Genomic DNA, 25,728 nt, shown 5'->3' on the forward strand with positions numbered 1-25,728 from the left:
AAAGAAGTATTCAAACAAGAATTATGGCCCATTCCCTGGTGAACAGGCACTAGAAATCAAAGGAAATTCGATTTCCTTTCACCTTTCCTCGACAAACTCAACTTTGACTGCCATTTTTTTGCCTAGAAGTGTCCCTGCTTTCGAGAGTTTGTTTAAAGTAAATTATTTATGCAAATCAAAGTGCAAAAGAATGAAAAGTTTGCAATTTATTTTCGTTTGCCATCGATTCGGGGACTGCTCGAGTGTGGTGGGAGTTCAAGGGTAGAGGGTATATGGCCTTTGTTAACTATGTTTGCATTTGTACTTTGGCTCTTTGATTTAAAACTGTCAGCGCACATGAGAGCCAACAAAAAAAGGAGTAGGTATGTTGTCCACCCACTCGTGAAAATGCAAATATGCTTAGCACTCTCCGTGAAATAGTAGACCCCTTTTGTTGAATATTTTTCCCACTTTTTTGGGGATAAAGTTTATGAGCACATTGATTTTATTAAATGTTATTTTTGTGCCTCCTGTCATTTGCATAAAACGACACTTGTGGCTGTGACATCGATTATGTGTCATTGGATTTGGCTTAAACTGATGTAAAGGACTCTTTTTAAACTCCTCATTTTAATGTGAATCAAAGCTTAGATTCTTAGTTTATTGCACAAAACGAACACATTTTAACAAGGCTCAATAAAACTTGAACTAATTAAGTGACTCTGGTTTCTTGAAGGATATCTAAAAGTTGTTGTTTTCGGAACTCTCCGATTTTGGGGCTGTTCCGAAGAACTTTTCGTACTCCTGCTGGCGGCGAAGAGCCCGGGCCTCCCTTTCCATCTGCCTCTTTTTGGAGAATCTTTGATGGATGCGTTTCATTTCCTGAACTTCCTTCATTTCCTCCTTTTCTTCGTCCTGAAAAATACAAGTTTTTCGATTGTTTTCTTTATAATTAATATTTGTGGTTTAAGGAGACCCACCGTCATATTTAGTCGCAGGACCAAAGCCCTCCTGCCGTCGGACATGGACTGACTGTAGTGCATAAAGTTCTTCAGGCGTTCGGCGGGCGGGACACTCCTCTCCACCACAAGGACGATTCGCGCCCATTGGCGCTGCCACTCGTTGCGAATTTCGGCAATCTTCTGGTAGGTGTTACCCATCATGGCAATCAACATGTTCACCAGCAGGACACTCACAATCACCATGAACAGGAAAAACAGGATCTTGGCCTCGTATTCGTGTTGCGTGGACACCATGGCGCCATAATAGTCACCGAAATTGGTAAGAGACATCAGAAACATGGCCACAATCGATTCCATGGGCGAGGGCATTGGATTGGACTCCGCATCCTGATCCTCGGGGGTCGATGGGTTGTCAAAAGTTAGAAATATTATATAAAAGGCCTGGGAGAAGCCCAACACGAACACCAAATAGATGGAGACGAATCGGAGCAGATCTCCCATGACCATGCGGTATATCATCACTACGAAAGGACCTACAGTTTTGAAGCCACTGGAGGGAGATAAAAAAAATATTTTTATTTCTTGAACTAAATGGTAGTAATATTAGACTTACCGACAAAAAAATAGAAAATAGGGAGCAGTGGTTAGCATTATAACAACGGTGACATGATCGTCGATTTCGGTGAGACAGGAAACCCTCAGCCAGGGAATGGTCATCATCAGGGCACAGGAGAACAGGAACATGACACGCGAAGGAGCTGTCATCTGAAGGAATAATGTTTCTTATAATATGTAGGACTAATATTATGTCAAATACGCTTACCAAATTCTCAATAAACATTTTATAGCCCAAGAATCGAGCCTCTCTCAAGGCCACTAGAAGATACAGGATAGCTCCCACAAAATTAATTAGTTCAGCCATAATGCGAAGCTTAGCCAGATCGGATTCTAGATTCATCAAAGGACACTGGGCATAGCTCTCCCACCAGGCTGGCAGAACCTCCACCTCGTTGGGATCGTAATACTCTGTGAAGTTCAACCAAAATGTTTCTGAAAGCAAACAAAAATATTCATTTAAAATTTCACTTAAAATCAAACTCAAACTCAACTGTATTCGGTAGTTAATGATCCCCTCTTGATGTGATGATGCAGGGAATCCGAGCTATTCTGCCTATAAAGATCACTTTTAACCTCGGTACTGTTGGATTCCTCATCATCCTCCTCCTTGGCGTCCGGACCAGGACGCAGGATGAAACTAAACAGCGAGATCAGAAAGTAGAAGGCAAACATATAGAACTGCTTGTAGAATCTCGATTTGCAGAACGTATCCCATTTGGTCTTTAGAAGATCAATGACCACACCATCCAGCAGTTCCAGATGCTCCAGCTTGTCGCCAAAAACCACAAAATTAAGGACCGAGTCCTTGTTGATGTTTCCCGTCTCCTCGTTGATGGTGTCTATCATCAGCAAGGGATATGCGGCACAGGTGATGCTGCCCAGCTGCCAATAGATTTCCCTCTCGATGCTCATCACGTGGAAGAACATCTCCACCCGGCCCAGCTTGGCGGCCAGGGTCAAAGGAGTGAGGTTCTGGATATTCTTCACGTGGATATTCGATCCCACTTCGTAGCCCACATCGAACATTTCGATCTTCTCGTAGATGACCAGCATGTGGAGCACCGTGTTGCCGTTGGTGTCCTGGAAGTCGGGATCTGCTCCACGGGCGAGGACCAAACGGAAGCACTCCTCCTGCGACAGGCAGGCAGCAAAGCTCAAAGGATATTCGCCCCAATAGACGTAGCCATCGTAGTTGGTCATTGGACAGAGAGCCACGTACTCGTGTTCTGGAACATCGGTACGAGAGAACTTTGTGTCCTCCGCCGACATGAAGGCGCCACAGCATCTAAAATTTTAAATTGAATTAAAGAATAGAGTTAAAAATAGGTAATCTCTTACCTCTCCTGGACATCGGCGTTGGCATCTAGCAGATACTTCACCATGGCTGGATCCTCGTTAACAATGGCTATATGCAGGACACTTTCCCCGTAGTACTCGTCGCTCATGTAAATATCCAGGATCAGTTTGGGATAAAACTTAAGAAGCCTCTTGGCTAAGTCAGCGTGCAAGGACGAAGCGTTCAAAAGGCAAAGATGTAAGATAGTTTCACCCACAGCACCACGCATCTGAAAAGAAATAAAATATTTCATCTAAACCTATCTATAAAATCCTTAAACTCACATTCAGATCCCAGCAAACAAAGCGATAGGCACTTGGGTTGGAGATGTACTCCGCCTCGGATACCTCCGGACAGTAGTCGTGGATATTGAAGTCGTCATCGGGATTTTCCAAGGCCCGTATTTCGGGTAGCTGGCGTGTCCTGGGACGGTCGCGATTCCGTAGAAGGACGAGCTTCGAGATGGGAAAATACCGACCAGCGCCCTTGTTGTACAGAAATGGCTCCACTTTGGTCTTGATGGCGTGGTCGATCTCCGCAAACTGCTTGGTCTGACAGGCCCGTTTCATCATGTCGACCAACAGACCACCGCCCTTGAGGTTCACAAATTTGTAGAGGGCCTGGGTGGAGACTCCCGCCTGCTTCTTTACTCCACTGGTGACATTGCTCTCCGTATTCCCCATCCTCCAGTCCTGATCCTGTTCCCGATCGTTCTAAGTTCAATTTCCACTGGATATATCCGCTTATTTTTCAGTTTTGTGACGCGACATTGCTGTTCAGACTGTCTGCTCTTGGAATTTGCTTTTTTGTTATGGCGAGGTCCTTGTCCATTGGTGGCTATCGACAAAACATTCCACAGCACGCCCGTTGCCAATGCAACAGCTGAACTTGAGCTCCTTTGGTCTGTTTCCTCTGCGTTGCCAGGACATTGCACCTGTTGCTTGGATCAACAAGTCCACTGTCCATTGCATGTTTATGTTAACTACAAACACTTTGTTGTAATTTTATTGGACAACTTTGAAGGTCTTATTTAAATTATTAAAATAATTCAGGGTAGTGGCTTTTAGATACAAATCCAGATGTTTAGTATGAATTTTATTTAATTTACAAGTGTACAGCCTATTTAAATCTACAATTTTGTACTTGTTTACTTATTTAATATATTTCAAAGTTTTATTTTAGTTTTTCGAGGTAAAATATGTAGTTTAAATTTAAAATTTGCGCTCTTCTTTATTTTCTTCACAACACTACTCTAAAAACATAGAATGGTTGTGAGCTAAGCTAGACAGTTAGTCGTGACAGCAACCGGAAACAGCAACTCTATGTGGTTAAAAGACAAATTTCCCAGGCCTACCATATCTCTGGAGTTTAGTCTTTTATCTTTTTTCAGAGAAGTGGCTAAAACATAAAATGTACTTCCAAAACTAAAATTTATAAATAATAATATTTTATACCTTTTTTTTATTAAATGATGATGTTTTCTTTGTATATAATTAGATTTTTTTGTAAAAAAAATTTTTTGTAAAAAAAAGAAAATGTAATAATATGGCAACAAAAATTCCTCGTATCAACTGGTCACATTAAAGGGACATTATTTAAAACAAAAACTGGTCGCATTAATGACAAGGAAAATCTATATAAGCAACCACAAAGAGCGCCGGGAAATTTTTGAGAGCAGAAACCAAATCGAACAAGTGTTTAATCGAAAACCACAACAAAAATATGACTATTTGATTTACGACGATACAAAAACACCGCCCGGCTTAATTAACCGAATACCCTTAGTGCTTGTAGCTTTTTTGATAATTTTATTTTTTAATCCAAGCCTAGAGAGCGCGCGCGTTGCAGTTTTTATTTTCGGATTTTCCACCTTGAGGAAAAACTAAAATCACAACCAACCCAAGAAAAAAAAGCTCAAGACGTTGCCAACGTTACGCACGCGTACTATTACAGCCAAAATAAAAAATAAAAAAAAGCCTACCAACCCACCACACCAGAGGCATCAAATAGTGTTTACGTGAGCGGAAAATGCTGAGTGAAAGTGCAAGAAATATCCAATAAAAAATCACAAATTCCAGAGTGCATTTCAAGATTTAAGCCACGAATACTACTACCAACTACCAACTACCTGTTCTGCAACCAAAAATAACAAAAACAACAACAACCAGGCAAATAACTGTTGCGCACCGGTTAGCCCCATCTCTGTCTCACCTTTCCGCGTGTGTGTGTGTCTGTGTCTATTGTATTCTGTCTCGAGTTGTGTTTAAAATTTGTTTATTTGGTTTTTTTTTTAAACAATCCATGTCCCATTAACGAAGCAAATTCTACCTGCGCTGCTGCTCCAATTGGATACGACAGAGATATATATATTTGAACAGGTGTGTGTGCCCAACTAACAGTTCCCAAAACGGCTGCCCATTAGCCAAAACTTGAAAAGTACTTCAAATTAGCTAACTGGCGGGCGAATACCGTAAGAAACCGGAATTGGCCAAACTTGGGGGGCTAATTGAGGAATATGCAATAAATGGGTGAAGAAAAATAAATCTCAGTTTAAGCTAAACAGGTTCTACAAGTACTAAAGTTTATAGTTAGTTACTAGTAACTAGTTAGTAAGAAAAACTATAAACCGTTTTCTATAAAAGTGATTTATTGTTGAAAAAAATAATAAGAAATGTTTGTAAATTATTTTTAATAAATATTTTAGATGAATTTGTAATAAAAACTTGTTTCTAAAGGCCTCAGAAAACTCAAAAACTCGGGTTTGAACTTCATAAATGTTCAAATTTCTGAAGTTTCTAAAGATCTATTAAGTAAAGTTCGTATAAAAGTCAAATTCATGGATGAAAATTACACTATTTTTTCAAAAAGTTATTAATTTATATTTAAAGATGGCGTCATTATGAATATCCTTTGACAGTTTTCTTCAGAAACTGTCACGCATTCCTGTCTTATTGATTCTCAAGTAATACTCTCCCCCCTTGAAAACCCCTATTTTTTTGGCAATTAAGTAAATGATTTTTGTTCGTATTTGTGTGTCTGGGACAGTTGTAACATTTCCACGAATGCGAAAATTCGCAATTGTTTTTATTTGTTGATTTTTCCCCTCCCCTCTCCTCTGGCTTTGTTGGCCAGGTTCGTGCCAGTCGGAGACATCGTTGACTTTTTGTTTAGTTTATTTTATTATTTGGCTTTTGTTTCTCTCTGTTGTTGTGGTTTGGAGAGTTTGAGGAAGCTTTTCAATGGATTGGTGGATTAATTGGTTCATGGGAGGGCATTGCCATCCGTTTCCGGACCACCTGCCTCCGAACATCCTTCAGGATATCCCCTTAAGATGCCCTAACAAGTGGCTAAGTCTACTCCAGCGTGTAATCTGAGAGCCACTTGGGCCGAGATGGAGGGAAATCTGTAGAAACAGCTGCTTCCTCTTTCCTTGATGATTGCATCATGCTGCACATTGTGCTTCCTCTTCTCGGTGTAACTCGATATTTTGTGAAAAGTGTGTGTGAGTGTTTTTTTTTCCCCCTGAGTTCATTTTGGCCTCTGCTGACATGGTCTAGAGCTCTTAGCCTCCCCCTCTAACGGTTCTCGTTTCACAGTTGTACTCTTGCCAAGTCTGGCCAAAAAGAAAAACAATACTGGCCAGAAGAAACATGGCCAAGAAGAAATACATTTTGCTGCTGGCTTGCCATATTTTGCCTTGGCACAGTTATGAGGCTTTTTTGTGGCTTAAACTATTTTTGGCAAGACTGATTAAGTTTAAAAAATAAAAATAAAATATAAATTTTAAATATTTTAACTACTATTTAATATTATGTCATTTTTCTAAGCCAATATCCCCTTTCATTCTCAAAAGTCATAACCCATAATCTTTAGACCAGACCTTCATGGCCAGAAATCCCCTTTCCAATCGGTAACCCTTTAAAAAAATTATTTTAAAATAATTAGTATTTTAATGATCGTATTGAGAAGCCTTTTACAAAAAGCCATAAGCCATAAGCCATTATGCAGTGAATGCAAAAATGAGAAATAAAAAATAAATGTAATTAATTGCTTGAACTTCAATTCAACGCGATTCAAGGTAAACAAGTTGAAATAAAAAAAGATTTCGTATATCTTTTCTTGTTTTTTGTATTTTTTTGTTTATAAACAAGGCGAATGACGAGAACTCATGCCAGTTTTTTTTGGTTTTTTGTGCCAAAAGATACCAATTAGAAGAAAATAGGAAACAGAGAAGAGCTCTCGATTGAATGGCTGATTGAAGAGCCTGATGACGTCGTCAATTGACATTTAATTGGTTTAAAAAAGCAACCTGAAAGACTCGTTGATCGACCGAGTGTCTGAATGACTGACTGACTGACTGACTGACTGAATGGAAATGCATTCAAATGTTGTTCAATAAAAAAATTTGGGTCAACTGGCTCTGTCTTTCACCTGCGACTCGATAGTTCAATGCACTAAGTCAGTAGCAGAAGCAGTCATCAGAAAGAGGTTACAGCTCTTACACTTTAACTGAAATAAATTTTTTCTCCAAGTGTCGTTAGTCAGGAAATCCTCTTGCCTTGTTTAGACCAACCTTGTTTGAAGAGCCCGCATCTAGAAAAGTAAATAATTGCGGTTTACTAAATGCATTGCAAACAAACCAAAAAAGAACCTGATGGTTTGGGGAATAAAGAAAAGGGAAGGTCTCTTTAAACAGGTGTCGCACTTTATGACAGTCTCTGTTGTGTTTTGTATTTTCTGTATTTTTTATTATTGTTCTGTAATGAGTTCCCATGAGGTGGCTTTCATCTTTGTTGATGTCAGTGCCTCTTTACAGTGTCTGGCATAGACTTCCGTATTTACTTTCCACTAAAAATAATTACAGTAACTAGAGCTCATTGGCCATGCTTGAATAAATTTTAACTAGAGTTTTAGGGTTTCTGTTTCGGTTTAATCAAGTGTAAAAAAAAGTTAAAAGTTTTCAACTTGTCTGAGTGCCAAGTTCTGAATTATTTCCTGCCTAGTGCCTGATCTGCTCCCGACCTGCCTCAGGCTTCCTTTTTTAGATCCCGTAGACTAGTCTACGCAGCTTGTGCCATCTTGCCCTTCTCCCTGGAGTAAGAAACGACACACCCGCCTCATTATTCATTCAGCAAAGGCATTCCGCCCGAAACTCGACGTGGAATTTTCAGCTGACTCTCTCTGGCTCCTCTGTGGCTTCCGCTTTCTGGGGCGCCTTGGAGAATCTTAAACCTGCGGAGTGGGACAACAAATTAGCGGGAACTGCCAGCGAGGCAGTCACCGGATCAGAAATAGAGTGAAAATGTAGGAAGCTATGGCCGGGAGTTTGAGGCGTAAAAATAAATGCTTGGATATAAAAGATGTCAACAGTGGCGCAAATGAGATTTGTCTCTTAGTTGTTTCAGACGTGATTGGGACTAACTAATTGATTTTAAAGTATATCGAGGGGGATCAACAGTGCGTGCCATAAGTTTAGGGCCTCAACAGGGCAGGGCTTATATCATATCTGGGAAATAAAGTTGGAAAAGTTTTTCTCTTCAGTTATAGCTCCATTGTCCCCCATGGTTCCCCTTCATTTCACTCCCTCCATTGACCCAATTTATCCGATTCAAGTGTTGTTTTTCCAGCCGGTTTTTTTGTATAATTCATCAATATAGCTTTAACCTATAGAGGCTATAGTATAAACTCTAGGTTGTTGTTCAAGAGAGTTTGTTTTTTGGGGGCGTTTGTTGTTTGGTTTTGTGGGGCGTTTACTTTGGAAGCTAATTCAGAAGATAACACTTTTATTTGAGGGTTAAGTGCGAGATAAACTCAACTTTTCTTTGTAGTTTTTTATTCATTTAAAAAGGCATAAACCTTTTTTTAGTTACTTAAGCTATTGATTACCCCGAGTCTGTATAATTCGCCCAAAAGCACGTAGACATTTGAAATTCTTACTGCCAAGCGTGAAACACGTTCTAGGCGGACATGGAATTTTTTATTTTATTTTAGCAGAATTGCCAGAATTAGATAAGAAAGTAACTCCCCAGAGAGTATTCCTCATCTCCCAAGCAAAACTAATTGAAAAACAGCTGTTCTCTTGAGATACAATCTCCTCAAGCAGGTAGTTGGAAAAGGAAAATCTCGGCATCTGTTGCCACTTGAGGAAAAAGGATCTTTCGAAATCTTCGCTCTCCCCGCTTTAATTGAGGTTTTCCATTGAAAATTCTGATACTGTTCTGTTGAAATACTGTTTTCTGCCGCCTCGTATCGAATTCGAAACTCTACCACTTGCCATGTGTTTTGGATTCTGTAATGAGATTCGTTGGCATTTCTTCCCATCCATTTGGAATGTTTTTATTTTGGTACGTGCGGTTCTGTAATCCCCAAGCATTATTGCGACAATAGCATCTGCATAATTATTATGTTGGATTGATGGATAGATTACATGTGGATGACAAGACATCCAGACATCCAGTCACTTTCCCCCTTTTTTTCTCTGTGTCTCTGTGTGTTAAGAGCAGTTCAATTTTTCAATTGTTTCTCTCGCACAAGTTCAAGTTTATTAGTCATAAAGTGGAAGTAGGGGATGCGATCGGGGAAGCCAGAGCCAGCTGGTCAAGTCTCGGATAACATCTAATAGAAATAAAACCCAACTCGGTTGCATGCTCTCCCTGGCTAGTGCTATAATTATACAATTCCCATATAGAGTATACACTGTATACAGTATATATAAATTTTGTTCAGTTTTTTTTGAGGGGGCGGGAACGGGTTTTTGATCTCTAGCATATGGCTAATGGCTCGGCCTTATGAACTGCAGTGCGTCATTTTTATGAGCTATTCGGTGTTACTTCTAAAGGTCTGAGAAAAATGGTTCAAGGCTGAAAAGGGCTGGTTGGAATTCGATTTTTTTTAACAAGTTTTTAAGGAGAATACCTGTTTTAGCCATTCCAAGCCATACTTGTTTCGTAAAACTGAGAAAAACATGTGCAACTTCTATCCTCACTGGTGGCTTGCAATATTTTTTTGCCAGAAACTGTTGCATGTCTGAGATCTGATCTCCAAGCTCCAAGCTCCCTCCTAATCACGACATTCTTTGGCTATACCTCTCTTTCATAGCCACCTTTTGTTTTAGAAATTTCACACAATTCTTTATTCATTTATTTCCATTTCAAATAGTTTCTGTTTCTTTTTTTACTTTGCATATCAGGTAACGATAATTGCGAAGAAGCTGCTGAAGACAAAAGAAAACTGGTCATGGGAAATATATTTTATAATCTTAATGGTGGGATGGGGGGGTAGAGGTGGTCGAGTCTCTCTGGGAAAACTCATGGGAATCTCTCGGAAAAGTGAACTTGCCTCGGGCATCTGCATGTAACTGTAAACCATAGCTAACTGCACTTCTTGCATGGCTAGTTGTAGATTTATTTCTTGGCTTTTTTTGTTGTATGTTGTGGCCAAAACCAGCTGGCTTTAAGATTTTGACATTTGGCATTTAAATTCATAAAAAAGGCATAGTTTTTAATATTAAAAATACCTGTATATCTTTTATAAAAACTCTACAAATTGAAAAGTTAATAAAGTCCTTACATGTCAGTCATGGGAAATTTTTGTGGGTGGCAACTCTCCCACAAAAGTCCCTCCCATCATCCCAACCTCCGAACCAAAATCCAAAAGCAAACATTGCATAAGTGAGAAAAAGTTTTTTGTTTGGTTTTTTGTTTTCATTTCTTTTACTTGTAACTTTCATCGATTTTTTCAGTGCACATTTGTTGTTGTTTTCGTTGGGTTCGGCCCCTAAGGTCGTTGCTCCCTTGCTTTTGCATTCCCTCCCCCAAGACTCAAACCCATCGCCACCACCCACCTTCCCTCGCCGGTCAATGGGGGCTTTATTTGATTTGATTTCATTTGATTGTCGGTTTATTTACCATTTCTTTTGCTTTCTTTTGAACTTCACTCGTCGTGGCTTTAATCGCATATGTATTTATGTTCATTATTGCGTATTATTTCAGCTGGAATCGTTTTAAACCAAATTATCCAGACAATCGATATTTAATCACAAGTTTATGGTTTATGGTTGGTTGTTATGAAATTGCTGGCTTTGGCATGGGAGGATACATAATTACGAGTGCCTGAAAGTGAAAACAGGTATTATTATCAGTTATTTGAGTTTGAGGCCTTGAAAAATCTATTCCCAACTCTAGAAACCCATTTAATTTCTTTGTCATTACATCTAACCTAATCCCCAAAACAGAACTTTGGCCTAATTTCGTCGTCCTACAACTAATGGCCCTGACATATCAATCAATCAACCATTCAACACCACCAATAGTACTCACAGTAGACATTATTTATAGATTTTTGTTCTGTACCCTCTACACCCACTGATATTTAACGACAATGCCCATAAGAAATGAAAGCGTGAAACTCGAAAAAGAAAACCGAAAATGCCGGCTAGGCAGAGCCTCCAACAATTAAAAAATTGCTATAGAAATAAAGGTAATTACTCACGGTTAGATCGCAGACCTCTCTATTTAAGTAGTACTTAGTAGTAGTCCCTTAGTCATGCCCCGGAGCTTGGGGTAATTGGGGATGTAGAGAAGGAGGAATGACCAGGAAGGAAAAAAAGTGTCCACAACAAACCTCGACCCAATTCCGGGCAGGTAATGACGATTTGGGCTGATAGTTTTCTTTTTCTCTTTGGCCGGAAGTGGAGAGTGCACCTGTTGAGAGTCCCGGACAGTTTGGCAAGCACTGATAGGGAAGGAAATGCATCGATTTTAAGGGAAAAAGTAAAGAAAGAAAACCTCATGAATAAAATAGTTCCACTTTTGCTTTGGATTGAATTACCAATCAATATAAAAAGCCATCAATTGGTGTCTTTTTTTTTGCAAACTTTCTGCAATTGCATGTCAGAGCGAGCTTAGCACTTTGACCTATTGACCTGCATGGCATGTCACTGGGATAACCCTAGAAATTCGTCAACTAACTGAACTACTCTTTCCTTTCTTTGCAGCTCTTTTTGATCCAGAATGGCTCCCATGCCCCGCATTCAACTGCCCAATGGCAACGCCTCCATCAAAGCCAATACAAATAATTTCCTTTACGCCGAAACAATGTCTGGAGATAGCAGTCCCACGCCCAGCAGTCCCCCTTCCAGTACAGGTGAGTTAATTAAATAGTTTCGAGCTCAAAAATATCTAATTTTGAAATTCTAGCTGGCGTTGCCAAGTCCCAGTGCTCCTCACTCTCCGACGGCGAGTCCTTCGAGGGCTATGGCGAGAACGAGTATCCCGCCCAGCTCCGTGAAGGACGCAGCTCCAATGCCAATGGCAACAGCAGCAATATCCTGAACAACAACAATAACCTGAGTGTGGGCACCCAGCACAATCACAGTGGACACTCGAACGACGGAAACAACAACTTGAATGGCAGCACAGGCATTGAACTTGATTTGGCGCCACATGCCGGATCATCCACACCCCAAGAGTGAGTTTATGGAGAGGTTCTACTAACTGACATTTTTATTTATTTTATTTAAATTGTTATTAACTCGCTTCTATTGTTGCAGTGATGACGAACTAAACATCATGCCCCGAGACAACTGGGCCAGACGCAGCTTGCGGCGAACTCCCACCAGGTAAGATTCCAAAAAAGGAAAGCGAATGCGAATCTCCACCAGTTGTCAGAAATCTATAAGATTGCACACACAATCTCCCCGACTACGTAATAGCCATGGACACTAAGTTGACCGGAGATTCAGAGACTACATCAATTCCAAGCTCTGGCAGAAACATAAAAAACGTATTTGAATACTTAACCTTTTCTTTATGTAAACCCGAGTGTATGCTGTTGTTAGTGTCTGAGTGTGTGGCATAAAAAATGCATACACAGGCCAAAAACCAGTTTTTTCTATGCTCCCTCTTGGGCACATAAAAAATCGCTATGAGCCGTGATTCATGCGTGTCTCTGTCTTCGGCTGCTTTGGAATCTCAGATGGCAGTCGGTGCTCGACGAGCATGATCGTCGTCGTGCCTCTCTTTTGCCCCAACTAGCCCCGTCTCTGTTTCTCGGTCTGTTTCCGCCTTTGTTCCACAGTCTTACCTGGCCTACCTGTGAGCCAGGTGTGGTGAGTTCGGAAACCCACTTGATCTCACCTGGCAGTTAAGAGAGTGTCTCAGTTCTCTTAAATTATTAAAAAACATAGAATTAATATCTTTAAGTTATAGTTTTATTTCCAGAATTGATAAAAGTTTCTCTTCCAGCAATCCCGATAGCTTGTCCCAGCGTCGTTGGGGATCCATGAGACAGTAAGCCTCCTACTGATTTATTCCTTTTTGGGTTTTCATGTAGAGCCTCACGCACATCCTAACTCCCATTCTAGCCCCATACTGGTTCTGGCTTAACAATTATAGTATAGTTTATAATATTTTGTAAATAATTGTATATATTATGGGAAATGTAGTTGCCTTGCCTCACAATATTATTTTTCAATTACACAGTTTTCCTCCTCAATTGGTTAATTTTCTTTTATCCCAACTGACTAAGTTATCTGACCATTTTCATCTTTATCGCCCCGCTTCAATTGTTATACAACCCAGTGGTTCAATTGGCTCATTTTCAAGAGCTTTCTTTTGGCCACCATCCCCGACAAAAATTTATGTTTATATCTTTGTGGCTGTCATAAAAGTTCCAGCGAAAGTTAATTGCTTCGGAGGCCAGAAAAGTGCCTAATAAATACATCACATTAATCTGATAGAGATCCTAAAAGAACTTCCAGATTGGCTCCAGATCTGCTGGGGTTTATGTAACTTGGATAGTTCTGCCTGACAAATGCAGAGACCTTGTTTCCTGTTGCCATTTTCCCCGGCCAAAAGTAGTTTGTCCGCTTTTTTTGGCCTCTTCTTCGAAAGGTTGAAGGTAGAACCCCTCTCTGGACCTGCATCGCCAGCTCCTTCCCTCCTAACTTGGCTTACAAGCTTCAGTGTCTCTCTGGGGCTGTCATGCCATTGGAATTTATAGCTGCTCGAGCGTTCAGAGAGGGTCCAGAAACAGGTTTTCAAGAGCTGGCGGCAATTGTTTACTCCTCAGAATTTAGGCCGGCACTTTTGTCAAGTCGCGAATAACAACTGACCCAAAATAAAGCCCAGCCAAAGATTGGTGATTGCAGGAGAGTGACTTGGATAAAAAAAAGTAATTGAAAACAATGCGAGAAATCTGCAAAAGTAATTAGATTTCTTGGCATTCCAGGGGTGTGTGTGTGGTTCGGTTAACCCCACGCAGGCTACAATTTGTAGATCCGGACCTTGATGTTCCCACAGAGACTCCTCCATGGGCTTGTCATGCAAATGCCTTTGTTTTTGCTCATCTGCTGGGAACTCGATGATAGGTCCCTGGCTCTGGTACTCTAGTACTCTGTGCACTTGGCATTCGACAGAGTTACGATGGGAAAAGTGCATCCGAAGAACTGAGAACAATTAAGGGAAAATGAAGATATATCCAAGATTTGAATCTTGAAAGGGAAATGACAAATAAGTAGCCGGGTGAAAATGTTTATGCCTGGAGTTTTGCGTCAAGACAAGTACATGTTTTCGGCCCAGTTATCATCAGACAAATTGTCGTTCGTACTCCAGTAAGCAGAAGCTTATATTTTCAATCTCTGGACAAGAAAAACAAAAAGAGTTAGCCAAAATAAATTGTATGTCTTGAACCTGAACGCATTCTTATAACGATATGTGGAAGTACCATCAGAAAATGGACTTTGAGACCTCCGTGAAGATATCGCCCATGTGCCACTCGTGGCAGTCGGTGTGCTGGCTGACGCTCAAGGGTCATGAGTTGGCCAAGTTTTTAATATTGGATCGATCCGTGGCATATCAGGTTATGCTTTCCATGGTGATAGTGGCCATTACTTGCCTGGCATTCAGATGGTTCTGGAAGAGGAGAAATACTGTAAGTTTAGGGCACTCTATTCTGTACGAAATATCTTATAGTTTGGGTTTTAGATTCCCGTTTCTGAAATTCAGCACCTCAGGGAGCGTGTTCAGTTTTGTAACCATGACATGGCCGTGTTGCAGAACACCCTCGATACTGCACTCCTTTCAAAGCGTGCTACTGTGGCTTTGGTGGAGACCAACGTGAAGCTAACCGACGCCCTGCAGGAGCCGGAGGTTGAGCCCAAGCCCAAGGAAGACTCAGAGCCCGAGAAAGAAGCTCCCCCAGAAACACCAGAAGTCTCCGGGACTAGCGAATCCGAAACACTGGATGAGCCCTCCAGCTCAAAGGCTGAAGACTCACAACCCAAACCCATACCCACTGTCCACGTATTGGGAGCAGAGGCTAAAGCTCCTGTGAAGGAGAAATCTGCTGAGCCGGAGCCAGTGAAGTCCTCCATACCGACAAGGGTCGATAACAAACGCAAATCCCCCAGCCGGAATAGTAGTAGACCGGCGGCACGTGACTTGAAAGAGACTAACTTGGCTAGAATTGCTGGCCAAAACCAAACCCGTAATCGCATTCGGTTGGTCAAGTCCGCACCCACATATAGGAATGAAAAAATTTGAACAATATCTTGGATTACTCACAGATTAAAATACTAAATTGATTAAAAAATGATAGTAACATTATTCTATCCCAAAAATTGTCGTATTTTTGCATTGAAAGTTTTTCCAATTTAGTGATCAACCTTGACATCCGAACGTTTAGGTTGAAAATGCATTTCAATTGTCTTTCGTTGCACTTCTCACCTTATTTTGTGTTTGTCCCTGGGATTTTCTTTTCATTTTCCCGCACATAATTACAGAGTGTAGCTGTTGGGGGCCCTCGATTAGCCTTTTAGGTGGCCGGCTACCTAATGGCGGCATTTTCTGAGCCACCTTTAAGCGGCGGCCCCCAACTAACTTGGCTCAGACCAGCTGCCATCCATTTCTTGGCTAATTGGCAGGCCCGGCGACAATTCCACCTCTTTTTTTTCGGTTTCTTGGCATCGGTTTTGGCCGTAAAACGCTTAAATATTTCGTCTCTAGCCAAATTGGCTACGTTTTGAGGTAGTTGTCGTTCTATTAGATACTTGAGAATTTTCATTGTTGGCCAGAATAGTTGTTTTTATTGTTGTCTCTTGACGTTTTTAGTTTTTCGCCGGGCAGCCAACATGTTGCAAGAGCTAAAATGTTGCAAGGAAAAGGGGGAGAGCTGCCAGACTTTTTTAATTTCAAATAGACTGTTATTTTGGGGATATTTTGAAAGTATATTAATAATATGCTTATTTGCTTACAAAAAGTTGAGAAATCTATTATTATAAAAGGAGATAGGGTCTACCCTAGATCTAGACTAGAAAAATAGGATATATTCTACTTATTCTCCCTAATAAATCTCTATTTTTCTTATCTATTTCCTAAGATCTGGCATCTCTAGAGATAGTTTCTCTCTCGGGGCGCAGTTTTTCTCCCCCACATTTTCCCCCAACTCGTGTCGGTTTTGTTTATTGTTTGGTTCGTTGGCCATCTCGCTTCGAACCTGTTGTGTTGGCCTGGCCGCCTTTAGATCGGGCCAGATGTTTGGGCCAAAACAGCCCAGCCAGCCAGCCAAGCCATCCAAGCCAGCCAGGTTTTAGTTCGAACTTCGCTTCAAACTCGTGCGGTTGGCCGAAAAGAGCTCCTCTGCAGTCGTTTCCGCCCGAATCTGATTATTTATTAAACGCCAGAGAGTCTGTGCCTTGTGTTCCGGTGCAAAATACAGATTTCTAGTCTAAACTGAGACTTTTTTGAATAAAAAAATATACAAAATTCCGCTGCATCCATTGAGAAAACCAATGTACGTGAAAGTGTCAGTGTATCTGTGACTGTTTCTTTGTTTTTTTTTTTCTTGAGGGGGGACACCGGTCGTATGTGAAACATTTGTGCAAATAGATTTAATTGTGACTTTTTTTGGTTTTGGTTTTTTTGGCCATAAATTTCGCTTTCCACGAAATAGAAAACGTTTTTAATTTGAGCAGCGCGCTTTTATGAGATTTCGTACATAGTTTTGTGCTGTTGTAGTTTACACTTTGGTAATTTACGGCGTCACGCCTTAATGACGTTCAACAAAAACAGAAAATCATAGCCACAAAGCCGCCACAACTACCAGCCAGCCTCGATTTCTGCTGCACATTCTCATGCGGGGGTGCTGGGCTGGGCTGGGCCTCTATCCTATTTTCCATGTTGCCCATATGGGCCCATGCCTTGTCTCTTGCACGTGATTCTTGTCTTCTGTATAGATTTTCAAGGGTCCACGCCCTTCATAATACAACTTTTCATAAACCTTCTACCAGAATAATAGAAAATATTTAGAATATTTTGAAGAAAGTCTAACCAAACAAGACATTCTCCTTTAAAAACTAGTTTAAAACAAGCTTTCTCAACATGCCCATCTTCAGCTCTTTTTCTGCTGATTTCTATCCACATTATAACTCTATTTCAACACCTTGGAGCCAATCAAGCAAAGCTTTTGATTTCTTTAGGAATTGTAAGAGTAATCGACTTTTTAATGCCGCCGGTCTAAAGTGCATTTCAACACCGCCCCCCATCCTATTGAGAGACTCGGCTTAACGCCCTTTTCTGCTCGCATTGTCGGGAGCCATCAATCAAAATCGAATCATTTTTATAGCCTTAATTACCCGGAGAGCAGCCGTATAAATGTTTCCCGTCAGTGGCTGCACAATTTCATTGCCTGTTGGTCAGTGCAACTAGCTGGCTGGTTTTTCCATCAAAGTCGATCCATCCTATATGCCGATTTCGATTTCGATTTCGCTTTCGGAGAGCATTTAACGACGTTATCAGAGCGATATCCAGCCGCGTGTTGGGAAAATATTAACAACCATCTATCTATCTTTCTATCTATCTATATCTGGGTATCTCATCGTCATCGGTTGCAATGCGGTTAACTCTTCCACTGTGTCAGGCATGAGGGGATTCGTAATGAAAAGTGAAGTGTGGCTGGCGGGCCAGCCAATTGCGAAAGTGTGTCCAATTCGCCGATGATGATGAGTTCGGCTGCGTTTTCTCGAATCAAATTTCCTTTATTTTTCCGCCAAACAAGAGCTGCAATAAAATTTGAGGCAATTAAAGATCGCCGAGTCAGGAAAGTGATTTAAATCACAGAAACAAGGTGTAAATTGGGGAAATTGCATCCAAACAGTGTCTACAATTTCCTTGAAATTCTCAGATAATTCAAAACAAACACCTGGATTCCTCGTCTATCTTTAATAAACAATCAAAGTTTATCTGTGTAACTATACGAAGGACTTCCAAACAATTAAATCTTATCGTAAACCCAAACAAAATAAACCTTATCGGCTAAAGCCAGCCAAAGAAAGTCAATGACGCACGTTATAATGCCGCCAATTCCAATTAAAACTGATAAGCAAATGAGTTAACTAAAAGATAAAAGATACACCAACAATATCATTAAAAAACATAAAAATAAAACATCAAATCTTGCTAAATGGATGATGAGTATTTCGAGTATTTTCCCTATGACCGTCGTCGCAGTCATTTGAGAGAAAAGTGCGTATTAATTCCTCCATGAAACCCACTCACCTAGTCGTTGTTGTTCGTTGCACTTAGTTGTATTCCATGTCGATGTTGTGTTCATAACTAATTCTTAAGAAAGCCCACCAGACACGCCCTCTCAAAGTAGTTGGCAAAGCCAACGCCCACATCGCCATAAATACTTTCACTTGTCCCCCTCACAAAAGACGTCAATTTCTTCAGTGACTCAGGGCATTGTTTTCGTTGAAAATCGCAACAATCGCGACATTTCTTGACCTCTTATAATGTTGCTACCATTTCTGAAGAAGCCAACTGAAGCGTATCGGAATGACTGTTGGAGTAAAAGTTACTTTTTGGGGACTAACAATGACCAAAGTGTCCAAAAGCTACATTTCTCTTAAATGTATTTATTAATCATTATTTTAAATGATAGTTTTGTAAGCTCTAGTGCTTGAGATTCTTAACATTTCTTCCAAAACTTGGCTATGACTTTTTCTTTTTCTTGCCGCCCTTTCTCCAACTTTTTAATGAATCTCTCGGCATCTCTTTATAATTAAATTATAAACAGAAATTTGAAAAGTATTAAGATACTCTTGAAGCCCCCGAAAAAGTTGTCTTGAGGAGATGTCTTGAAAAAAAAACTACTTTTTAACAGTTTCAATTAGCTGAACTTCCCAGGCGCTTAATGAGCGGTTTCCAGCCAGGTGAGTGAGCGAGCTAGGTGTGTCTGCAGCAGTTCACCCTTTGGCAACTCCGCTGAAATAGTAACAGCCAGCCAGCCACCGTGCATTGAGGCGTTTCACGGCGAAACAAAAAACAACAATTTCTGCAACAGAAAACTTGATTTGGGCAGCCAAAATATCCAAAAGCTTCCGCCAAAATCCAAAGAAATAAATAGAAAGAGAGTCCCCCCCCCTCAAAGCTATGTGGGTCAATCTCACCTGACTGGGACAGGTGTTTGTTCAACTTATTTTTACCTTGCTTTGTTTGCATTTTCCCCCTCATTTTCGCTATATTTTTGCATAATCCGATCGTGATTGATTGACGCGCTTTTGAGGAACGGCGTGGCAAAAATTATACATATAATGGACCAAAGAAAGACTGGAAAATAATACTTAAAATCAAAAGAAACCCAGAAAGATAATGACATTAAAATCAACTATAATGCGGCATTGTCTGCTTATGTTTTGAATTTTAAGTGGCAGAGTTCAAGAAACTTCAGCCACCTTTATTTTGTTGATTATTTAACTTCTGAAGTTAAAGTTTTCCGTCTGCCAGTCTACCGGTCTGGCTTTGACTTTTACTTTAATTTAAGCCGCAAGCCTCATAACAAGTAAGTCAAACAGGTTGATATTTCTGTGTAAAGATTCAACTTGTTATGAGGAGGTTCCCATTGTCAGGTGACTTTACTTTAAGAGTGCTTGTGAGACTCATTTTTGCATTTAATTATCAGTTACTTGCTAAAAGAGGCGAAGTGACGCAGCAGAAGTAGTTAACTAAACTTGTATAGTATTTTTTATATATTTTTTTATATATTGTGAGCTGATTAGCGGTAGAGTGATGCATTTAGTTAGCCCCTAAAGAGTTTTCATAAAAAAAGGAAGTTATGAGAAAGCAGAAAAGTATGCTACTAAAAATGTAAAAGTGCCGGGTATCATTACTGACTTCTATACTCTCTATTTCTTTTGCAAAAATAAATATAACAACTCCCTGGCTAGCGTGTGAATTCCGAAAGCCAAACAAAGTCTAAAAATTACATCAAAATCATTTCGGTTTTGTTACGATTGCCATTCATTCTGAATAACAATTGAAATACCTCCGCGAGTTCCAGCTCCCGCCCACTCACCTGCCTCAGGTGACCCCTCGCAAAGGCCAACGAAGCAGAACGCAATCCGAGAGGGGGAACAGAACCCCCCCTAAGTCGAGGGGGTGGCCGGGGCCGAAAAGATGGGAAAATGAGCGGTAATTGTGGTGCTAAAAACCGGCGGAGGAGATAGGTGGTAGGAGAGTTTGTTATTCAACAGGTGCTTCGCTGACAGTTTTTTGTATTTATTTTGTTTTTTACCTCCAACACTGGCACTTTTTCATTTTTATGTTGGTCTTTTGATTTATTACCCAGTGAGATTACGAGGAGAATTCGAATATCTCCCTCAGAAAGCTGGGCAATTAAAGAAAAAAGTCTGAAAAAGGGAAACTCACAAAAATACGATTTCCGGTCGCAGTTTCGAATTAGTTTCGAATTTTCGAAGCACTCCCCTGTGTCTGGAATTCAAGGTTACCCAAATGTTATAACTTATAACTGATTTAGTCATTCAGCCTCCACACCCTGGCCCCCACCCCGCCACTCCCTCCAGCACTGCCAACGACCTTAATCATACACACATTTAAACGGTTTTTTTTTCGGGCTGGTATAGAGATTACATGCCATTACCTTGATCGCTTTTTTGTGTGTACAATTAACTGTCATTTTTAGAGTCGTTATTTGACTTTTTTGTTTTATTTGGTTGTTAGCCAAATAGTTTTACAATCCTTATATAAGCCAGGTTTCAAAGGGGCTTTATTTTCTCTTAATTTGTAGTTTTTGGCCGACACTTTAATGTCAACTTCTGGTGGCTTTAATAAAATATATCTGTCGATCAGTGGCTTTCCTGCTAACCTGCTTTTTTAAGCCAATGTTGCGCAACTTTTTGCAGCAGCAAGAGCAACAAAATTTGTGGCAGCAGCACAGGTCCCCTCAACACTCTTGGCTTTGGTCAATTTGCAATAATTTTCTGCCTTTTTTTATAGTTTTTTTTTTGCATTTTTACGTGCACGCAACTTTAATTTTTATGTTGCTTTTTTGCATAAAACAATTCGAAGCATACAACATTCCCAACATGCTTTTGTTTGTAATACGTATTCATGTTGGTTTTAAAAATAGCATTCATAGAGTGCCATAAAGATGAGACAGATTTTCATTCAAGTTGTGTTTCATTTTGCTGCTTTTTAGCCCAACTAGACTTCAAAGTGGGTTAATGAGTTCAGTTGAGCCCCAACTGAGCCACAAACTGAACCAAAAAGTGGAGTATCTAACGTTTTGTTTGCAAATTTCTTGGCTTGTGGCCGATTTTAGTTCGTTTCTGGTTTTCAATTTTCCAAAAACGGAAACTATTTGCGGTTGCCATATCTATGGTTTTATGGCCAGGCCGATAGCAAAACATTTTCCATGAATCTGCCACATGAGATCACCTCAAACAAAAAACCGCAAAAATGCTTTAAGGCCATAAAGAAAAACAAAATACTCTGAAATTTAGATCGTTTTGTAGCTTTTCTCGCTGTGGATTGTGGATCTAAATCTCTAAAAAATTTAATCTTTGTAGTTAGATATTTTTAAGACCTAAAAATAAAAAACTTTTCCGGCTTTCAGCGGCCGAAGTTGCAAAATGTCTCCCACCTTTGACCCATTTTACCAATATGCACTTTGCGGCCGAAACACACACTATTCCCCCCACTCTCTTGCCACTTTTACTCGAAATTTAGTTGTCTTCGTCTTTGTCTGTAGAGTCTAGAGAGCTGTCTCCGCCGCCTTTATCTGTCTGCGTCTATATCTTTCGCAATTATTTTGTCTTTGACGTTTGTTTGCCTTTCATGCTCCTACAATTTCTTGGTTTCTTGGCTGCAGTTGCTTTTACCTTTTTATTTTTATTTTTTTCGGTTTTTTTTTTTACCTGCTCGCGTGGGTGGCACTTTGTAGTTGTTTTAGCCACCATAGTTAGTGTTTGGTAGTGCATAGGTAGTGTTTGTTTTTTTTATTTTTCATTATCACGTGTTGGGTTTCTGTTTTTGGGCCTGACTGCGTCAAGTTGTTTTACAAGTTTCTTTTCACAGTTGATTCTTGTTGTTGGTTTTGGCCTTTTTCTTTTGGCCACTCAATGTCAGCTAATTTATTTGCATTTCGAATTGCTAGAATTTCTTCCCATTCCTCTGGGTCGTCGGTAGGGCTTCCATCGGGTTTCGGTGGCTTAGTTTAGACTTAGGGTTCAATTTTGTATTTATCCATTCTTAGTGGTTTGGTGTTAAACTCTTAAGTTATGCAAGCAATTACCTGATTTTTGTGTTCTTTTATTTTTCAGTTCCGGCCGCAGACAGATTAGTTCAAATGCCTTAGCCAGGTGAGTTTAAAATAATTCATAAATTTTATAAGAGTATTTAGAAAAAAATGTTTGTTCTTGAAACTAAGTATTTCCCTTAAAAAGTACAATTTTTAAAGTAAAATCTCACAGTTTTAAATTGGCTAACAACTACAGTTTTAAAATAGTTGTGCTTGGTTAGTGTCTCGACTAAGGGAAATGGTTTCAAACCCAGTGCTTGTCATGCAAGTCTACATCATGTAAAAATCTCCATGTAATTTTTGGTGTGAAACTTAGCTAGACAAAATTTTACAACCACCAAGCTATGTTATCGAGTTGTTAGGCGCGAAACTAAGACAAGTTTAAATACGACGGATTTTACTTATCGAAATTCCTTTTATTTCTTACAGCCAACTATACAGATCATCGAGCTTTAACTCATCAGGCCGTAGCTCTAACTGTGATACAACCGAAGACATGTACAGCGACATCAGTTTGGACAACCGTCACGACTATGATTATAGGGTAAGCCTAAATTTATTTTAAACTATTAAAGTTATTAAATATGTATTTATTTGTTTAACATATTCCCTAAATGGTTAACGGTAATAATATATTATTAAAACTTCAGCAATTACAATTACACGATTTCTCAGACATTTGTCTTTCCTAACTAGACTTTGAAATAAAAAAGCGAAATAAATAAATAAATTATCCGTTGGATGAATCGACAAAAAATAAATAATTTCGTTATAAAGATTGTCAATGGAATTGCTGATGAGGAGGCATATTTTGCACTTGAACCGAACGGATTGGAGACAAATTCACAATCTCTGAATTATTTCCCAACTCCTACCACCTCTTGTGTGTGCGCTTGGCAATCATTTTCATTGAGACGAAATTCCGAAAATGTTTTTGGGTTTTTTTTTTTTTTGCAAGGTATTACCATTCATGGGATCGAATGAAAAAGTTCCATGGAAAAGTGACTTTGTGACTTTTCACTTCGGATCTTCGGTTGCAATGAAATAAAACGTGTTTTCTCTCCCTCAATCGCAGCTATGTGGCAGTCACCTTCGCTGGTATTTCTCCGGGAGATCGTGGCTACTTGGCAGGTGAAACTCTGTTTCGGTTTGGTTTTGGGCCTTGTGTGGGTTGCTGTTGTCTGTTGCGATCCGCGGATCCAATCCGATTGTACTCAGCTTTCTGTTATATAAAGTATAAACAAAAGCAAAACCATTTCTTCACCAGTCTCTCCGAAATTGGCCGTGGCCGATGGGGGAGTGCATTGGCGCCTCAAGGTCATTGAAATTCACCCAGCCTCCCTCGAATTATTGCCAATTAGATTTCCCGCTGGGCAAGTGCAAAGCTTTTTGTTGATTAAGTGCCAAAGAGGTCGGAAAATCGTGGCCTTTTGCGGGATCTTTGCCCTTTTAATGGTTTTTTGGTCAGCGAATGGGAAGTAAGGATCTTTCGTACCATATGACCCATAACAATACCATTATCTTTGACAATACTCATCCGATCCGCAAGCGGAATACCTTAAACGATTTGTAGATCGATTCCCCATCGTTCTTCATCAAAATCTGGAAACCAAATTATTTTTGAGATTTTTCATCAAATTTTCTGGAGGGTCCCTTCCGAAAATCAAGAAAAGTGCATGGGGCCACTATATGGCACACCGCGAAGGCTATATCTTTGCCAATAATCATACGATTCTCAAGCGGAGTACCTTAAAAGATTCGTAGATCAATTCCCCACCAATCAGCATCAAAATCTGGAAACAAAATATTTTTTAGATTTTTCATCAAATTTTCTGGACCCCGAAAATCAAGAAAAGTGCATGGGGCCACTATATGGCCCCCAGCGTAGGCTATATCTTTGACAATCATTATCCGATTCTCAAGCGGAATACCTTTAACGTTTTGTAGATCGATTCCCCATCAATCTGCATCAAAATCTGGGCAGAAAATATTTTTTAGATTTTTCATCAAATTTTCCGGAGGGTCTCCTTCAAAAATCAAGAAAAGCGCATTGAGCCACTATATGGCCCCCAACGAAGGCTATATCTTTGCCAATAATCATCCGATCCTCAAGCGGAATACCTTAAACGATTTGTAGATCGATTCCCCATCGTTCTTCATCAAAATCTGGGAACAAAATATTTTTTAGATTTTTCATCAAATTTTCTGGAGGGTCCCTTCCGAAAATCAAGAAAAGTGCATGGGGCCACTATATGGCACACCGCGAAGGCTATATCTTTGCCAATAATCATCCGATTCTCAAGCGGAGTACCTTAAAAGATTCGTAGATCAATTCCCCACCAATCTGCATCAAAATCTGGAAACAAAATATTTTTTAGATTTTTCATCAAATTTTCCGGAGGGTCTCCTTCAAAAATCAAGAAAAGCGCATTGAGCCACTATATGGCCCCCAGCGAAGGCTATATCTTCGCCATCTCTCATCCGATCCTCTAGCGGAATACCTTAAACGATTTGTAGATCGATTCCCCATCAATCTGCATCAAAATCTGGAAACAAAATATTTTTTAGATTTTTCATCAAATTTTCCAGAGGGTCCCCTTCGGAAATCAAGAAAAGTGCATGGGGCCACTATATGGCCCCCAGCGAAGGCTATATCTTCGCCAACTCTTATCCGATCCTCAAGCGGAATACCTTAAACGATTTGTAGATTAATATGTTGTTCTATAATATACATATATCTGGGAATAAAATATCCATTAAATTTTTTGTTAAATTTTCTGGGGGCAGTAGGCTTCCTAACCATAATTCATTTAATCCTTGAGGAGAATATTTTAAACGATTTGTGGGTTATTTTCTTCTTAATGAAGGCTGATGCTTGAGTAGGTGTTGAAAATATCAATTGATTCAACCCATTTTTTAATTTTCGCAACTACTTTCTTTCCTGCCGCTTTAAAGCTTAAGATTTCCTGAAAGAAAGTAAAGAAAGCAGTCTGCAAGCGGTAGGGACGCACACGTGTAATGGAGACAGGTGTAAAACTGCTGTCGGCATAATTGCAAAAAAATGAACAAATAAAAGGAGTCTCCGTTAGTGACAGTAAGAGGAACGGCGGAAAATCGTACAGGAAAAAACAAGGCAAATAAGAAAAAAGCACCGGCAGGAGTGAAAATAATTTTTGCAAAAAATCTCACGTACGAATCAATTTTTAAACGCCTCTGTGCAATTGTTCTTTTATGCAA

General features: G+C 39.9%; 3 protein-coding genes across 8 annotated transcripts in view; 2 read left to right on the top strand and 1 right to left on the bottom strand.

Moving 5' to 3' along the window:
• Nucleotides 1-595: 595 nt before the first annotated feature.
• LOC6507828 (transient receptor potential cation channel subfamily V member 5) lies at nucleotides 596-3,798 on the bottom strand. The gene is made up of 7 exons (XM_001956395.3): nucleotides 3,180-3,798; nucleotides 2,898-3,124; nucleotides 2,051-2,844; nucleotides 1,765-1,991; nucleotides 1,555-1,706; nucleotides 960-1,491; nucleotides 596-894 (listed from the first exon to the last, which is right to left on the bottom strand). The coding sequence occupies exons 1-7, from the start codon at nucleotides 3,576-3,578 to the stop codon at nucleotides 721-723; spliced, it is 2,505 nt and encodes an 834-aa protein (XP_001956431.1). The 5' UTR covers nucleotides 3,579-3,798; the 3' UTR covers nucleotides 596-720.
• Nucleotides 3,799-4,484: 686 nt separating this feature from the next.
• LOC6507227 (rab11 family-interacting protein 3) overlaps nucleotides 4,485-25,728 on the top strand; it is a 38,220-nt gene continuing 16,976 nt past the window's right edge. For 2 of the 6 annotated variants that reach the window (XM_014909621.3, XM_014909618.3), the window contains exons 1-7: nucleotides 4,485-5,273; nucleotides 11,891-12,039; nucleotides 12,093-12,363; nucleotides 12,446-12,514; nucleotides 13,140-13,184; nucleotides 22,514-22,552; nucleotides 22,921-23,035. In XM_014909621.3, the coding sequence (XP_014765107.1) occupies nucleotides 11,907-12,039; nucleotides 12,093-12,363; nucleotides 12,446-12,514; nucleotides 13,140-13,184; nucleotides 22,514-22,552; nucleotides 22,921-23,035 (672 nt within the window). In that variant the 5' untranslated portion in view covers nucleotides 4,485-5,273; nucleotides 11,891-11,906. Of the gene's footprint in view, nucleotides 5,274-11,890; nucleotides 12,040-12,092; nucleotides 12,364-12,445; nucleotides 12,515-13,139; nucleotides 13,185-16,494; nucleotides 16,687-18,104; nucleotides 18,417-22,513; nucleotides 22,553-22,920; nucleotides 23,036-25,728 lie in introns of those variants that run through there. The other 4 variants (XM_014909620.3, XM_001956394.4, XM_032454812.2 and 1 more) reach the window with 3 other exon arrangements.
• LOC26514377 lies at nucleotides 14,426-15,514 on the top strand. Its single transcript, XM_014910125.3, has 2 exons — nucleotides 14,426-14,826; nucleotides 14,880-15,514. The coding sequence occupies exons 1-2, from the start codon at nucleotides 14,608-14,610 to the stop codon at nucleotides 15,435-15,437; spliced, it is 777 nt and encodes a 258-aa protein (XP_014765611.1). The 5' UTR covers nucleotides 14,426-14,607; the 3' UTR covers nucleotides 15,438-15,514.

Source organism: Drosophila ananassae, chromosome 2R, assembly GCF_017639315.1.
Source record: "Drosophila ananassae strain 14024-0371.13 chromosome 2R, ASM1763931v2, whole genome shotgun sequence".
Taxonomy (NCBI): Eukaryota; Metazoa; Arthropoda; class Insecta; order Diptera; family Drosophilidae; genus Drosophila; species Drosophila ananassae.